We start from the raw sequence: 18,797 nt of genomic DNA, 5'->3' as shown, positions 1-18,797 counted from the left end.
TTTGTCTCATCTTACTTTCTTCTATCGGAGAGTTCTTTTTTTGAAGGTTTTGATCGACTTCATTTCTTGAATTTCATATTGCGAATATGTACCACCAATATTTTTATTTTCATTTATGGTTAGTGTGTTTTTATTTTTATTTGTGTTGTTGTTTTTATTTTATTTGTTGAATTTGTATTAAAATTATAAAAATATTTCTTTTTCTTCAATTTTGTTTTGGTACTTTTTGGATTCATTTTATGCGTTTCGGGAGTTTTTTCTCCACATGTTATGATAAGGAACTGAAATTTTTACACGGTGTATGAAGGTGTTGCAGTTTAAAACTAACCGAGAGGAATGGGTCCAGTGTAACGTTGAGCTATGAGTCGTAAATCATGATGATGAGAAAGAGGTTTCTATGCGGGAACGAGAAACTTCGTCTTTTAAATCATTCATCGCGACCAATGACCATGATTAATATATACGAACAGTGTTATACACTAGCAAAATCATACTGAAAAGAGCAATAAGTAAAATGTAGTTAAAGATTGTAGGAGAGCGTGTACCTTGTCCTCTTATCTTCTTTGTTCATATGTTCCCGTTTTACTTACATAATGGCTCCTCCTTTTGTTTTAATCTGTTGTCTACCATTCGTAGCAAACTCAGTGGATGATGTTTTAATTCTCCAATCCGTACAAATTTTCACACAGGTTAACAAAATCAATACACATGCTACTCGCATTTAATAAAGTGGCTTTAAACTACCACTATGCTTGTTTCCTGTAGTGTTGGTATGGTAGACAACAAAATATTCGGTACAACCATGGAATTTTCCTTTGGCTGTCCCAGAAGTAAAAATGAACAAAGAATAATGACAAAATCGAAACTTGTCGGTCTCTTATTTAGTATATTGTTGAATTGGGTCTATCAAATAAAAACCCTTTCTTCAAGCTTAAGCAACTCCCTTGAAGTTTAACATAGAACCAAATTTAGAATAACTTCATTGTTAACCACCTAATTAGCATTTTCTCAGGAGTTCCACGTTAACTAAGATAAGTTAATTAATGTGCCTGTAAGTCTTTAGATTCTCTTTCTTAATAAACTAGTATTTTTAATTAAACTCTTCTCTTCTGCATATGTCTATAAATTTTCAGTTATATATCTATTAAATTAATATCAGCAAAATGTTTCAACCTCTTCGATCATTTGTTCTCCCTCTCCTTATTGTTACCATCAACACTTCATCTTCAATTTCTTCACTCAACTATTGTAGGGTTTCTATTTCAACCATATATACACTTTAAGACCTTTATCTTTGTTTTAGACCTATTTAAATCTCACATGCACACTGAGTTCAACTCTCTCTTATCCTACACCTTCATTTAATGTGTTTTAGGTTTTTATTTTAAACCATTTTGTACGCTGTGGAAGATATAATTGTTGTTAATTAACTTCTAATAAATATAGATACTAAGTTTGTCTAAATAGTTTTTTATTTGATAGGAAATTTCAAAAGAATAATTTTAAACACCACAATGTATAACAGTTACACTAAATAATAATATAAAATCCCACTTTCTACATTAATTATAAATTCATATTAAAATTTCTACCTATTTATTGTAATTTATATGTTGTCTCATCCGAATAAGTCTCACATCATTTAGGAGTTGAGGTCAAGTGCAGTTTAAATACTCCATCCACCAGCTCTATACTCCAAAATAACGTATTACATTTCAGCAGACACAAACCTCAATCTCATTGAATCAAATTGAGTCAATTAAGTCAATAACACACATTTAATTATGTTTACTTTCTTTAATATTTTATTTGTTATTTAATGTTTTTTGTTTGCATTAGAATGTTTTATTCTCAATTTTAAAGATTTAATCGCATAAATCCTTAGTTTACTAGCATCAAAAGTTTAGTTTTTTTTTTTTCTTTAACTCTTAGTTTTCTATTTCACTTGAAAAACTTTATTTTGTTGACAAATTTTTCATTCTTCCTCACGTTACAATCTTTATTACATTTTTTTTTTAAATTTTGTTCAAATGTTGAATGCTATTTCAGGACATAAAATCCTCAATTTGGTAGAACCATCACATTTGATATAATTATTTGACGTTTATTTAATTATTATTTAAAATTCTAATTTGATATTTACATAATTATAATTTGTTTAATACTTGATATTGAAGAAAAGAAAAAAAAGTATATCATATAATATTGAATTATTGACATTATCATATTTAATTTATTGTGATTTTGATTTTTTTTAAATATTTAATTCATATTTAAAATAATACGGGGAATATGAGTATATCCCTTTTATGATAGAAACGAGGAAAAAAAAAAGATTATATGGTTATTGAATGTAGTAGTCAAAACACATGTGCTACCATGTTGAATTTTTTATTACAATAAAAAATAATAAAATTATTATCATTATTATTTTATATTATTATAATTATAAAATTAAATATAAATATTTTTTATATTTTTATTGTAAATATTTTTTTTTAGATAATTTTATAATAAAGATGTTAAGTTTTAGAAAACGGTCAAATTAAAAATACCGGTTAAATTTTAAAAAAGTGTACTTAGAGACTAAAATTAATAAAATAATTATGTTAATTTAAAAAAAATTATTTAGAAAGTAAAATTAAAAAATAGATATTAACACTAAAAAAAAAAGGAAGAATCATCTATGTATAAATATAAATAAATGAATAAAAAGATAAATTTTTACTTAGAAACGGAAGCTGTTGAAATCCGTCTCAATTCCTGGAAACCTCTTTTTGTGCCTTCACTTCTGTTAATCTTATTAAAAATTAATTGCAAACTGAGACTGTGGATAATAGTGAGAAATCCATTCTGTTTGTGTGGCATCAATCGACCAAAGGTCTAAAACTGAGTTGTGGGAGAAATCGTGTTGTCTAAACCTCTAAAACTTATAATCAAAGAATCAATATCCTAAATTGTAAATCGTACAAGTTTTGGATTAAACTAAACACGTTTGATTTATTTTAGAGTTTCTGATTACCTGCTACTTTTTTTAATAGCTATATCCAGTATATTAGGTAACTTAATTCTCTTACTATATTTATTTTGTTTGATTGGATGAACATTACATCATTTGGTATTCAATTATATTTTTTCTCAGCAGGTTTTGCTATGATTGAGTTAACTCAGAACCCTGCAATTTGGGAGGGAACTTATCACAAAAACGAAAAATTTCATTTACCCCTTGTGACAAAAATATGGCTCACACAACAAAGAAAGGTATACTTGGTATTTCTTTTCAAAAATCTAGAATTTTTCAATATAACTACTCTGGTTTACAGTCAGAATGTTCCATGATGAACCTTGTTGAAATGCACACCCAATGAAATGAATCTCATGGAAGACTCGCACACAATCACACTCACACCAAATCAAAGAAATCATAATGAATGAGAAGTGAAAAATCTGAAAGCAATGTTATGGCCTCCTTGGCTAGAGACATATGTGGCAAGGCTTGAAGTCAGGGCTTGTGATCATCGCAGCTTTCTTGCATAGCTGCACGATCAAGCACACAGGTGGGACTTCGGGGCAATAATTGCATACTCCTTGGCCAATAAAATTCTGATCGGAGAATTATCTGTTTCTGCTTCATTAGTTTGTAACATTTCTGCACCATCTCCTACATCCAAAATCAACAACAGAAACATTAAAGATGTGAAATTATAATTTATCAATTGTTTATCACACTTCCGTGTCTTACTACAGCGGCACTTACAATGTTTATATTCTTGTGGAAACAATCTGATTTCGTGTCTTCTACACATTGATTGTTTACCCATAACAGAGCAGCTGCTGCTATTGTGGATGGTGAAAACACCAAGAAATCCATGACTGGTGAAATGTTTACCAACGTTAGTATTCAGCAGCGATTAAGATATTGCAATAAAGTGGTAACGGGTAAAGGGTAAAAGTTTGTTACCTAGACATGTTCTGATAATAACATCTGAGACACGAGAAACAGTGAAACTTAAATCACCCCATGTGGAAGCAGACCATGAAAGCTTCGCAATGAAAAGATGGACAAAATCAAAAGGTGTTATAGGGCGCAAACGCCACTTGAGACTGGCCATAACCAAAAGTTCCATCCTTTGAACTGTTTTGGGATTAAAGAGGAACCTAGACTCGATCACTTGTAGGTCTAAAAGAAGCGGCACTTTGGTTTCTTCCATTTTAGCTGCTAGTGAAAGACAAGCAACTGATAACAGCTGCAGAGGCCATGCTTTATCATGCTGCACAAGTATGCCACTTTGTTAGAACAAGCATTGTATTTATATTTCATCAATCAAACAATTTGAATAGAAATTACTATACCTTCAAGGTGTGTGACGAGAGGAAACGATCGAGGTAATTTACAGAAAGATAAGCTGTCTCAGGTCTAAAACTGTAGTAAGCATGCACCTGCAAATTGAGACAAACATCAATATCAAAAAAACTAGTTGCAATGTAAAGCAATGTTTAAGTAGCAATGTATGCACCTTTAGGATCCAATTTATGGCTTCTTCTCGAGCATTAATCAGCCATGTTTTGGGAATCTGTCGTGGGGACTTTGTTTGTTCCTGTAATTGGTCATTTTCGGATTCTAATAAGCTCAATAGACAACTTTCATCACTGTTGGAGTCTCCCCACAGAACATAATTCAACTTCAAAGCCTCATCAGAATCCTCCAAGTCAATCACTTCGCTAGTTACTTCACTGCAATACAAGTCAGGAGTTTGGTGGCTTGTGGACTCGAGAGACATGGTGATTAAGAATGTATAAGCGGAGAACACAAGAAATGAACAACCATATATACCATTGTTTTGAATAATGAAGCCAATTTGTCTGCACCTGAGACATCGTACATGCGCAACGCAACCGCCAGCATTTTTGTTTTTAATTTTCATTTTGGGTTGCAGTGGGATGCATTCAATGAGGCAGAATCTAAGGGGCCATTATAGAACTTCACAAGAAGCTTCGTCAATAAGAGCTGCCAAATTTAGTGGGACCAATGTAGAGCATCGATACCTCTGTCATCTCAAAGGAGTTTGAGTATGTTCAAAGATATACATAAACATGTAGAATTTCCACGTGATATCTTAACCTGTTGAAGAGATTGTGATTGTTTTCTACAAAACATTAAAGCAAGTTCGTCTGTCACACTTCACTTCCATTGGGGCCACATCTATTATTGTTGGCCAATTGCGATAAGAGTAATGCTGTATACACAGTTCCATGTAGTCATGCAACTACGTCATAATTTCATTCAATTTTCGTCAAATAGTTTTATTTTTATAAGATAAGATTATGAACGATAAAACTCAAGTGTCGTGTATTATATTATTATTTAGTCAATTAAAGAAAAACTCTTAATATGCATGATGAAAGTTAATGACAAAAATCAGGTAAACTATTAGAATACAACACTGTTGTCTTATAAAATACATAGCTATAATATACATCGTTTAATTTATGAATGTAATTAGTGTATGAAATTTTAATCAACCAACTAATAAAAAATTATAAAGTTGTAACTTGTTACTAATGTTTAATTATTTTTGAGTCTCGATAAATTTGAATTTTTTTTCCTAATAAATATTTGTTGTATATTGACACTACAAAAAAAATTGAAATTACCGACGGAATTTTACCAACGGATATATTTTTGTCGGTAAATTTGAATTATCGACGGATTTTACCGACAGACTCTCAAATTTTAATTACTGACGAAAAAAGCCGTCGGTAAAAAAAAATCATTTACAGACAGAAAAAATCTGTCGGTAAAATTCGTCAATAATTCAAATTTTTTTTACCGACAAAACTACTGACGGATTTTTTTTGTCGGTAAAAGAAGCGGGAAATTTTCCACCCAAATTTGAATTACCGACGGATTTACTGACGAAAAAATCCGTCGATAAAAGAAACGGGAAATTTCTCGCCCAAATTTGAATTACCGACGAATTTTTTCGTCGATAAATCCATCGATACTTACATAACTCAAAATTCGTCGATAATTGAATTTTTTTTTATCGACGAAATTACCGACGGATTTATCCGTCGGTAAAAGAAGCGAGAATTTTTCCGCCCAAATCTCACCTTATAAGAAGACGAGGAGAAGAAGAAAAGAAGAAAAAGAAGGAGAATAAGAAGAAGAAGAAGAAGAAGAAGAGAAGAAGAAGAAGAGAAGAAGGAGAAGAAGAAGAAAAAGAAGGAGAAAGAGAAGAAGAAGGAGAAGAAAAGAAGGAGAAGAAGAAGAAGAAGAGAGGAAGAAGGAGAAGAAGAAGAGGAAGAAGGAGAAGATGAAGGAGAAGATGAAGGAGAAGAAAGAGGAAGAAGAAGACGACGGCGGCGGCGGCGGCGACGGTGGCGGCGACGATGGTGGCAGTGGTGACTGCGATGGCGACGGCGACATTGACGGCGACCACGAAAAAAAAAATTGAAAGAGGGAGAGGAAGAAAATGAATAGTGTAACAAATTTACTGACGGATTTTTGGTAATTACCGACAGAATTTTCCGTCGGTAATTACCGACAGATTTATCGACGGATTTTTTTGTCGATAATTACCGACAGATTTATCGATGAATTTTTTCGTCGGTAATTACCGACGGAACATGATTTCCATCGATAAAATTTTACATACAAGCATTTTACTGACGAATTTTTGACCGTCGATGATCCCTCGGTAATGTTGATTTAGCGACGGATTTTGGCCATTATCGACGGATTTTGACCGTCGGTAATAATGGTTTTTCTTATAGTGTGAGTTCTTCAAATTTTAAAATTTTTTAATTGAATCTTTACCGTTAACAATTTAATTGTGATCCAGGTCACTTGACCTATGTCATATAGGACAAAGGACAATTGATGTCACTCGTAAGAATCTTTCTCAGCTTATAAGAAGACGAGGAGAAGAAGAAAAGAAGAAAAAGAAGGAGAATAAGAAGAAGAAGAAGAAGAAGAAGAGAAGAAGAAGAAGAGAAGAAGGAGAAGAAGAAGAAAAAGAAGGAGAAAGAGAAGAAGAAGGAGAAGAAAAGAAGGAGAAGAAGAAGAAGAAGAGAGGAAGAAGGAGAAGAAGAAGAGGAAGAAGGAGAAGATGAAGGAGAAGATGAAGGAGAAGAAAGAGGAAGAAGAAGACGACGGCGGCGGCGGCGGCGACGGTGGCGGCGACGATGGTGGCAGTGGCGACTGCGATGGCGACGGCGACATTGACGGCGACCACGAAAAAAAAAATTGAAAGAGGGAGAGGAAGAAAATGAATAGTGTAACAAATTTACTGACGGATTTTTGGTAATTACCGACAGAATTTTCCGTCGGTAATTACCGACAGATTTATCGACGGATTTTTTTGTCGATAATTACCGACAGATTTATCGATGGATTTTTCCGTCGGTAATTACCGACGGAACATGATTTCCGTCGGTAAAATTTTACATACAAGCATTTTACTGACGAATTTTTGACCGTCGATGATCCCTCGGTAATGTTGATTTAGCGACGGATTTTGGTCATTACCGACGGATTTTGACCGTCGGTAATAATGGTTTTTCTTATAGTGTGAGTTCTTCAAATTTTAAATTTTTTTAATTGAATCTTTACCGTTAACAATTTAATTGTGATCCAGGTCACTTGACCTATTTCATATAGGACAAAGGACAATTGATGTCACTCGTAAGAATCTTTCTCAGCAATTATTCTACTAAGAATACCACTACTGAATTGTGACTTGGCTCACCTAGCCTCTGCCACGAGACAATTGTACAACTCGCAACTAGGGATGACAAATAAACTCGTCCCCCCGGTATTGTCCGAACACGTTCCCATTTTGACAGGATATCTCTATATTGAATGGGTATGGATATGGGTATGAAGAATCTTCAACTTCTTCAATTTGGTATGAGGATGAGTATGAGGATGTGCATATCTGTCCTCGTCCCGGTTCTCATACCTGTCATAATACCCATATCTGTCACAATACTCGTTCCCGTTTAAATTATTCAAACATTCACAATTAATTAAGTAATCTTGTATGTATTACTATACATTTAATATTTTTTTATTTCTTCTAATTGGTTTGTCATAAAATTCATTTGTATCTCCAATATATTTTTCATCTTACCATAACATTAATGTAATTATGTTCTTATGTTCAAATGATGTATGTGAATTACATATTTTTTATGTCTCACATATGATATTTTAATTTTTTTTTAATATTTATATTTATTATATTTTTTTCTTTTCACATGAGAATGTTTAACACCCTCAATTTATTAAGTGTTTAATAGCATAAACATTTCATTTATTAGGTAATATTAAAAAAAAAAATTCTCTACTCCATTATTATTAATTTTTGTTTCATTTGAATAACATTTTTTGTTCCCTAAAACAATTTTCTATTATTTGTCAACCATTGACTATGTATATATTTGGAAATTTTCCTTAGATCTTTAAGGTACTTCTCATCTTATCATACCCTTAATCATATATTTGTTTTTCTTTGTGCGATTTCATTCAATAATCTCTCAAATTGTTTCTAAGACACACATTTGATAATTTTGTAATATTTTTATTTGTTGTTTATTTTAATCATGTAGAATACTATTTTGAGATATTTTATATATTTATTTTTAATTTTCTAACTCATTATCAATTATATTGTAATTTTGTCACTTTTTTAAATATTTAATATCGAAGAAACAAACAATCATCCTCTTAATGTTGAATATTGAATATTTGATAACATTATGTTTCCTTTTCCGTAATTTTTTTTATTTTATAAAAATTAGTTAATTAATATGGAAGAACAGTAAGAAAAAAGGTACAAATATGAGTACGAGAATATACCCATTACCCGGTGGGGATGTGGATGAGACAAAAATTTGATACCCGTTAAATTTGAACATGGAGATGATGATTAATTTTTTTTCTATGGAAATGGATATAGGATAGCGAAACTAGAGCTGTCAAAACGGGTAACCCGACCCGACCCGGCTCAATCCACCACGGGTTGATGTTGATGATTTAGTGAGCCAACCCAACCTGGCTCACTTTTTAGCGAGCCAAAAAATTCGAACCCGGCCCGACCCACTACGGGTTGATGGATTAAACGGGTTGGCTCACGGGTTCACTTAATTAAAAAAATATAATTTTTTTATTTATTTTTCAGTCAAAACTAAATTATAATTCTAATTAAAATCTAAATAAACTTTAATACAATCCAAATACAAACCAAAATATAAAAAAATACAAATTATTTATGTGTTGGTTAAAAAAAACAAGGCTTAAATATACATTTGGTCCCTATTTTTGTCAAAATTATTCAATTTGGTCCCTATTTTCGTTGTTTGTTCAATTTGGTCCTCATTTTTGTAAAATCGCATTCAATCGAATCCTTTTGGCAAACAGTGTTAAAATTATTAACGGCACAGTGACACGGTGGAACTGTTTGGGTTACGTGTCAAATTTTTGAATATATGATGGCACACGTTGGCACAATGTTTAGTTAAAAAGAAATTGGGGAAAAAAGTTTGAATTACGTAAAAAGATAAAACATAGTTAAGTGGAAAAAAAATTAAAAAGTTTGAATTGAGGGTTTACTGCAGCGAGAGTTATCCTTGAGTGAAAAACTGAAATTGAGTATTGGAGTGGTCGAGAGATAGGGAAAAATTAGGGTTGGTGAGAAAGGGGAAAATTAGGGTTCTTGGATGGTGGAGGTTCTTGTTCATCAATTAGGGTTCGCGAAGAGGGGAAATTGCGCTTGGAGAGTGATTTGCGATTGAAGCTTGGAGATTGCGCTTGGAGGTTGTCATTCGAGATTGGAGCGTCAACTAGGTTCAGGTTAGTGTTTAAAAAGTTGTACTTTTTTAGTTGATTTCTGTTCTGGCTTTTCGTTTGTGGTGGCGAGACATACTTCTCAAACAGGAATTCCAAATCACCAATTGGATTGTACACAAGTTTCTTGCTAGCCACAATTTTGCTTGAAACCCTAATTTTTTCCCCAAATCAATTTCACTAACTTTTAAACCTACAACGACCATAAAATTTCACTGTGCCAATGTCACTGCCAAAAATTTGACACGTAACCCAAACAGTTCCACCATGTCACTGTTCCGTTAACATTTTAACACCATTTGCCAAAAGGACTCGATTGAATGTGATTTTACAAAAATGAGGACCAAATTGAACAAACAACGAAAATAGGGACCAAATTGAATAATTTTTACAAAAATAGGGACCAAATGTATATTTAAGCCAAAAAACAACCTAACATGAGTCAAATGTAAAGCCCAACTTAATAAAAAACACTTGTGTGACCATTTTATCTGCGAGTTGGTGAGCTAACATGGCTCACCACGGGTTCAACCCGGATGAGCCGGGTCAAAAATCAACCCTATTGAAATTTGTAAAAAAATTTTAACCCAATCCGACCCCAACTCGTGGTGAGCAAGACTGGCTCGCGGATTCCAACCCATTTTGATAGCTCTAAGCGAAACCATTCTTACCTCGTTTCTCTTGTTGTCATCTCTACCCACAATAAGAACGTGATGACAAAATATTTTCCCAATATTAAAAAAAATTATTTTTAAATTTAATTAAAGTTATAAGATTAAAAAAAATACAAAATTCCAAAAATATAAAATATGTAATGTAAAATCATGAAGGCAAAATTATAAAACGAAAATTTTAAAAATATAAATTTTAAAAATTATAAAATATTCAATTTTATAATTATGAAATTATAAAATATAAAATTATAAAATTATAAAATTAGATACTAAATTATAAAATGATGAAATTATGAAAATACAAAATTATCAAATTGTAAATTTTTTATTTTTTTAATTTTATATCTCATAATTTTATAGTTATATATTTAATATATTTAATATTTTTATAATTTATATTATTTTATTTTGAAATTTATAATTTTAATTATTATGTTTAATTTTCTAAATAATACTTTTGAAAAGTAACAATTTTTAAAACAGTGATCATTGGATAATTATAATTTTATTATTTTAATTCAAAATATTATTATAAAATTAAAATTTTATTATTTGAATAAAATTTGAAATTATATCTTAATTTTATATTTTATAAAAATATGATTTTATAATCACTTTGAAATTATAAAAATATAAAATTAATGTAACTATTTAACTATAAAATTATGAAATTACAAATTGTAAATTATGAATTATGAATTATGAGTTATAAATTATGAATTATAAATAATAAAATAACATATAGCAACAACTTAATTACGTAATATGATAGGATAATAAATAGGTCACTTATTTAATAGTTACATTTATGGATGTCAAAAATATTCATATCCGTGGGTATTTGCGGATAAAACCTGTAATGGGTAGGAAATGGATATTAAAAATGGATACCCGCTACCCGTGGGTACGTGTACTTTTGATACGTGCATGTTAACGGGGCGGGTACGAGTATCATAGTATCCGTACCCGTGGATATCCGTACCCGTGGATACCCGTACCCGCTAAACTTTAATTCACAAAAATACCCTTATATATATATATATATATATATATTAGTAAAAAACATTTTTTCTTATTTTTTATAATATATATATATATATATATATATATATATTAGTAAAAAACATTTTGTCCTGATTTTTTATAAGTTGCACATCTTGTCTTCTGTCTTTTGTCTTCATTCTTTCAACTTCAAGTATTGGTACGCTGTCTTCTCCCCAGTACATCCCTTGACATTTTTCTCTTTCCCTTCTTTGATATTGGGAATATACATCAAACCATATATAGATAGTGACGTTTATGGTATGCTTGTTGTCAAATGATGGAATCAAAATAAGAATAATTGGCACATGACAGTTGAGGTTTATTATTTGATTATGTTTCAAGAATCAATATGAGAGAGTGGGCTTGTTGATAAAAACACTAATTAAAGAATTTCCATTGTGTTGAACGTCATTTTATATTTATTTTTACAATTATTTGAACTTCTATGGACTTGAGTTAGTTTGAAATTTATTTAAAATTTATGACAATGATGTATTTTATTTTATTTTATTTGAATTTATGATTAAATATTTATTTTTTAAATAATTTTGTAAATACTCGCGGGTACCCGTGGATATCCACGGGTATGAAAAAAATAGATGAGTACCCGCATAACGGATACCCGACAGATATGGGTACGGGTACGGGACGAATATTTATCCAGCGGGTAGGGTACGGGGGAGCTACTACCCGTACCCTACCCGTCCCCTTGACATACCTAGTCACATCACTGTATCACTCATTAATCAAAAAATTAACAATCAAATAAAAAAATAATTTATTGAATACTTAATAAATATCCAAATTTATCAGAAAACAAATTGAAAATTTTTAAGTATATCATGACTTAAAACATAATTAAATCTCGTCTTAATGCAACAATTAAAAAAATTAATAATTTTTTTCATTTTAAATCATGACATGAATGCATTTGTAATTAAATATTTTGTTTTTAATTAATTTTGTTTTCATTGTATAAATAATGATTTTTAGTTTGTGTTTTGCAATTTTTTTTAAAATAATTAATCATTTCAATTTAATTTTTATTATCCAAATTTTTCATTATGTTTATATTAATCCAAGCGTCTTATTGGGTTAACCAAAATTTTAAAACTAAATTAGTCATTTAATTAATTAAAACATTGATTCAATATTCAATAGCTCAACCATGATTAAAATTAACATATCAAATTAATATTAAAAATAATGATAATACTTCATAAAATGATATTTCAAAAAACAATTATGAAATTGTAATAGTAAATTTAGAAATAAGATAATTATTTAAATTATATAGCATCCAAACATATAACTATATATATCCACTAGTAGATGATATATAATATGCATATAATTTTATAATATATGCATTCATCGTTTAATGTAAATTATTTACGAAAGAATTTTCAAATATATATAGCTCTAATAAAAAAAAGATATAGATATGTTTTTCTATCAAATATAATTATAATATGACGTGATGATAAATCTTAATAAATATCTTAAAGTGTTAAAGTTTTATGTTTATATATATACAATTTTTACCGGCCATTATTTGTTGACGGTTGAATAAACAGCTAAAATGTGTTTCTGTTAATTTTATATAACCGCAATAAAATCTTTATAACCATTTTATGTTATATAATTAATTTTAGTTTATAAAAAAATTGGATCAGTAAATATCATGCTTCAAAACTATTCACGAGGAGCATCAATTGGGATACAGGGTTCTGTCCTCCATCCTTTTGATACAGGGTTCAGTCATCTAATATGAACGAATATAGCTTTCAATGGCTCTGCCGGCGTGGTTGCCGCAGATTGTCTCTTCCTATGATTTTTTCTACCCCTAATTACGCTTATACAACTCTTTCTGCCGGTAAATCTATACCACATTTATGCTTTGGATTTATGGAATATTATTTCTGATGAGTCAATTTGAACAACGATTCATTCTCAAATTGTGCTGGTTTTATTTTTCGGATAACATTCAAAAACCTAACTATGATTCCCTCTCCCGACTCAAACAAATAGGGAGTTGTAACATTTGATGGAGATAAACGAAAATTATAGTTCAGAGAAGGAATGCATGGAGAAATTACATACATGGAGGGTACCATGTCGTTCGAACCAGCGATGCTTTCAACGATGGTCATTACATCGTGCAATACAAGGTCGGATGGTGCCATTTTTCCACCGTATGGCTCCTTTGGGACACTTAGTTCGGTGCCTCCATTTGACACATATAGTTGTTTATATATTTAATCTATAGTTTCCTTATTTTTTTAATTTGATTTTATATTTACAGAAATTTACAAGTATTTCTATGTTTTAACAAACTTAATTTTAGCAAAAATAAATAGCAAATAGATTAAATTTCTGAATTTTCCTTGTGTGTAACATGTATTAGAGATTTAAGCTAAAGTCTTAGTCCATAAAAGTTTACATATTTGTTCAGATGCAAATGCAAATTCTTGTCTGCAGACTCTACTAGAATATTGAACAGGTTTACAGTTCAATTCTAGAGTACACATTGCTGCTGTCAACTGTTTGGTAGTCTTTACATAAACCTTTATTAACAGTTTACATGACTCATTCAATCTTATCACATAGAATATATATATATATATATATATATATATTTTTTTTTTTGGGACCAAATATACTAAAATTAAAAATAATAATTTTACTTATATACAAATTATATATAATTTGGGGCTTTCTCCGTTGCAACTAAGATCAGCCACTATAATTTTACTTTTAAGGATTAAATATAGAAGAATGTTTAGTCCTTTTTATATTTTCGTTTTATTAAGCATCTATTTTTATGCAAAGTTAAACTAGAATAGAAATTATGCAAAAGAAAAACAAAACACACTCCAAAATGTAATATAATCAAACTGAACAATCTTGCACCGTTTCAACATAAATCTAACATCGAGATCTTTAACACACCCAACATTTGAAGCATGAAACTAAATAGTTATGGACAATTTAATAATGACATGATAAAATATGTGTTAGAGTCATTATATTATTAACTTAGATTAATTAAACCTATGGCTAAGAATATATATATATATATATATATATATATATATATATATATATATATATATATATATATATATATATATATATATATATGTATATATATATATATATATTATGATGTTATGATATATTAAATGTGTAGATATCAATAATATTCTAACTTGATGAAGGGACCAAATTAGAAATATTGAAATTAAATAAGTAACCAACAGAAGTTACATAAAGGGTTATCGTCACCACATGTGAGTACAAGACATATTATTCTTGTTCCTTTCTCTTCAACCCCATTAGAAGAGAGAAAAAGGGAACCTTCATATCCTCTACAGTGGAAAGATCAAGTACCAATCTTTTATCTATTGTTCTCAATGATTAGGTACACTTCCGCATTCTATTTTTTGGATATTGTGAACTGCTCAATTAATTGTAGGGTTTATTACTTTTTTTATGATTGATCTTTCTGTTTATACAATCTAACCAGTGATATTTGATTATATAAACAGAAAGATCAATCATAATTAGGGTTCATGTTAAGGGGGAACAAAACTTTAATCATGTTCTAATACCACATGTTAGATTATATAAACAGAAAGATCAATCATAAAAGAGCAATAAACCATATAATTAATTGAGTAGTTCTCAGTACCCTAAAGAATAGAATGCGGAAGTGTACCTTATCATTGAGAATAATTGATAAAAGATTGGTACTTGATCTTTCAACTATAGAGTATTTGAAGGTTTCCTCTTTCTCCCTTCTAATGTCCCTCTTCTAATGGGTAAGGAGATGAAGAGAAAGGAACAAAAATAATACATTGTACTCACTAGAAGAACCATAATCATTTATATAACTTCTGTCAGTTACTTATTTAATTTCAATATTTCTAATCTGGTCCCTTCATTAAATTAAAATATTGTTAATATCTACATATTTAGTATATATATATATATATATATATATATATATATATATATATATATATATATATATATATAATTAAATCACTTTAATATTTTAACTAATAATATAATAATATAATGATTCTAACAAATTTAATTATTTATTTTATATATAGATGGGATACATATACGCACAAATGATTGCTAACACTATCGAGTGCTCTCCAAAAAATCAACACATCAAACTCTCCAATAAGCAAGATACCAATTTCGTTAGTGTGATTCTCGAACACCGTTCCAGTCACATTATTTCTCTCGAACCCTTTAGTCTAATTGTCAAAAAACCCGAAAATGAGTCTCAAAAACCCGAATGAGTTGGGCGTTGATTTGAAGTGAACCTCGTTGGTGATGATTCCTTGAGCTTTGCCGCAAACAGGTAACCGTTTTTTATTTGGTAGGGCTTTTAGTTTTGTAATTTCATGCCAGCACTGTATGGTCTTCCATTACAGATTTTCTTGCTGGCCTAAGAGTAGAGGGGCGTTCTTTTATCCTTAAATAGACCCAATCATGCTTATGCTTTTGTTCTCTCTGTTCCTTTGGCCAATTCTGTCGTTATTGCTAAGAAAGCATGGCCAGATTTTGCCCATAACCTCTGTTCATCTTTTATGAACAAATATGTTGTAATCATTCTTTCAGGATGGTTATGCTGATACTAAATGTGTGTGGCTGAGTCCGCTTCTTTAACTAGATAAACTTTAGCATGTTTCTACTTTTAATTGCTCTGCTCTTAAGCAGGTTCATGGGTTAGCACCTACTGAATCGTTATAAACTACTCCTGTTTGGATGAATATTTTATGAAGAGAATATGACAATTTATTTGCATGGTACCTACTCCTATTTGTTTGTTCATTTTTCCATTGTCACTTTTTGTAAGTGGCGCGTTATGTTTGCAAATACTATGCATTGAAGGTTGCCTAAAACGGTTTGGTTACCCGAAACAATTGATGAGTATGAGAAAAGTTGATCAATTAGAAAATGGTTTGATTAAATGTTAGATCAATTAGTTTAATGAATGTAGATCACGCCTCTGTGTGACCCTCTGAATGGATTTATTATCCGTTATTGCCTCACGATCGTTGAAACTAGTACTATCTAGCTTCTAGAATATGCCTCTATGGGTCTTGCCTATAGGTTTGATTTTTGTCTCATGATTGTCATGGGTTTGAGTAACAGCGAGGAACATATTTAATGAGGATAATTGACTACCTATGAATAGTAATTCTTTGTTGTCGGATGCAAATTTTATGCTTTTAGGTAGTCTGTAATCATACAAGCTAGTTAATGTGTGTAGGGTTTGAAGGCTTTTGATAGCTTTGCGGAGCCTTTTGCATCTGGAGCTTGGAGTGCTTTAAGAAATGCATGGAGAGGGAGCACTGATTTTGTTCAGCGGTATAATTCATTGCTATATTTGTTTATTTAAATTTTTATTTTAACATTGACCCACATGGAGGTTGTTTTGTATGTCTAGTAACTGATCATTGTTCTGGTGGTGATAAGTTGATATTTTGATGGAAATAAGCAATCTATGGTACTTGTTGTGAGTGTGTGACTAGTGTTGGTATTGTGTTATGCAATTTTCTTAAAGATGAGTTAAGAGTGAACCAATATATGCTTCATTGTGGACAAAAGGACCTGTAAACTGCTACCGTTGTTAATCCTAGCATGCAGTAGTTAATAAATTGGTTCTGTTCACCTCGTGTGAGATTATACCATCTTTTACCCAATAGATTTCACCTCTACTTTCTCTGTAATGTATTTCCTATCTACTGTTTACTCATCTGTCATGTTACCTCATCTACAATACTGTATGGGTTCTTGTTGACACTTTACTGTCTCACATTCAGGATTAAAAGTGCTATGGATGGATAAATTTGACATAGTCATCGTCCCAAGTCCACATTATAGACCTCATTGATAACTTTTTTCTTAATAAGTTACCATCTTTAGACTGATGAACTTCTTTTTTTTTTTGTTGTCGATGACCATTACTGTCATATTTGGTTGGTTATTTCCTAAGCATCTTAACCACTTTTTCCTAAGAATCTATGTATCAATAAACAATATAGAAAAATTTATGTCATCCTGGGACAGAGTTAAAATTTTAGACAACATCCACCAACCTAGACTAATAACTAAATTCTTTATGTATAGGTTAACCTGGGACAGATCCTTCAAAGGCACAAACCATCATGCTAACGTAAGAACTCCTTCCATATTCACCAGCAAAGCAACTTGTAAGTGCCATTTCAATACTCTATATGTTAGTGTCGCTAGAATAAAATTGTATCAGTTATGACAAGTACCTTGTAAAACAAAGCTCTTTCACATTGTAAACCTGTAATTTTCTTGACTTGGTAATTTGAAACCATGCATTTAGTTTACGCACTTTTGTTCAGCTTAGGGATACAATATTTATAATTTCATTGATCATGATATTTTGCATAGGATTAAAGACCAGTAATGCAACCTAAATATAATGTGAACCAACTAGTAGTTTTAGTTTATAGAAATTGTATTTATAACCTTGTGTTGGATCACTTATTGATATTATGTTTATGATCACCCTCAGTAGGTATAATTTATTTTTGGAAGTAAATTGGCATAATCCAATGATTCAAACTAAACTAATTATAATAAATTCTTTTTACTTCTAATCTAAATTAGGTTAGTTATAATTATTTTAGGCTAAATTTATCTTTTGATCACAATTTTTTTTAAACAATTCAAATACGTTTCCTTTTTTCTTTTTTTCTTTTTAATTAAGCCTTATTTTAAAAATAAATTGATTCAATTAAGACATTTTTGTTAAATTTGTCTAAAAGGATTAAAGACATGTGTCATGCTGCAGTTTTTTTTATATTTTTTGTGTGTTTGTAAGTATTTTTAAAGTTTTTAAACAATAACTTGCTGTATAACGTGATAATAATGACAATGACACGTGATAATGATAATGTTATGTGTTGGGTGATAATGATAATGTTATGTGTTGGTATATTTTTTTAAATGTTATATTAATATTTTTATTAAAATTGATATTTTTTTAAAAATATTTTTGAATTATTTTTAAATCAACTCTAACAGTATTGAATTCTATTTAATAAATTACTTTTTAATTTTATAGTAGTTTTAAATGTTTTTTCTTTATAAATAAAAAATTAATTTATTTAATAATTAAAATAATATTGATTGATCATATTAATAGTTTTTTTATTAATTAAAAAAAC

General features: G+C 30.1%; 1 protein-coding gene and 1 long non-coding RNA gene across 3 annotated transcripts; one reads left to right on the top strand and one right to left on the bottom strand.

The window, feature by feature from the left end:
* Positions 1–3,244: 3,244 nt before the first annotated feature.
* Positions 3,245–5,009, bottom strand: LOC114179427 (cyclin-D2-2-like). 2 transcript variants are annotated; one of them, XM_028065770.1, is made up of 6 exons: positions 4,835–5,009; positions 4,518–4,734; positions 4,354–4,440; positions 3,962–4,271; positions 3,758–3,873; positions 3,245–3,661 (listed from the first exon to the last, which is right to left on the bottom strand). In XM_028065770.1, the coding sequence occupies exons 1-6, from the start codon at positions 4,876–4,878 to the stop codon at positions 3,503–3,505; spliced, it is 933 nt and encodes a 310-aa protein (XP_027921571.1). In that variant the 5' UTR covers positions 4,879–5,009; the 3' UTR covers positions 3,245–3,502. The 2 variants fall into 2 exon arrangements, with proteins under 2 accessions (XP_027921571.1, XP_027921570.1); XM_028065769.1 differs by lacking the exon at positions 4,835–5,009 and having other exon boundaries at positions 4,518–4,822.
* A 10,727-nt stretch (positions 5,010–15,736) lies between these two features.
* LOC114174983 lies at positions 15,737–17,954 on the top strand. Its single transcript, XR_003602796.1, has 3 exons — positions 15,737–15,949; positions 16,865–16,962; positions 17,725–17,954. It is a non-coding gene; the product is annotated as an uncharacterized LOC114174983 (long non-coding RNA).
* The last annotated feature ends 843 nt before the right edge of the window (positions 17,955–18,797 follow it).

Source organism: Vigna unguiculata, chromosome 3, assembly GCF_004118075.2.
Source record: "Vigna unguiculata cultivar IT97K-499-35 chromosome 3, ASM411807v1, whole genome shotgun sequence".
NCBI lineage: Eukaryota > Viridiplantae > Streptophyta > Magnoliopsida > Fabales > Fabaceae > Vigna > Vigna unguiculata.
This window is presented reverse-complemented; position numbering and strand designations above follow the sequence as displayed.

Excerpts from the sequence above, each read along its gene's own strand:
- LOC114179427 (XM_028065769.1), bottom strand. The coding sequence starts at position 4,781 with ATGTCTCTCGAGTCCACAAGCCACCAAACTCCTGACTTGTATTGCAGT. Across the intron at positions 4,441-4,517 it reads CCATAAATTGGATCCTAAAG|GTGCATGCTTACTACAGTTT; the intron begins GTGCATACATTG and ends CTCAATTTGCAG. Across the intron at positions 3,662-3,757 it reads TCCACAAGAATATAAACATT|GAGATGGTGCAGAAATGTTA; the intron begins GTAAGTGCCGCT and ends TTTTGGATGTAG.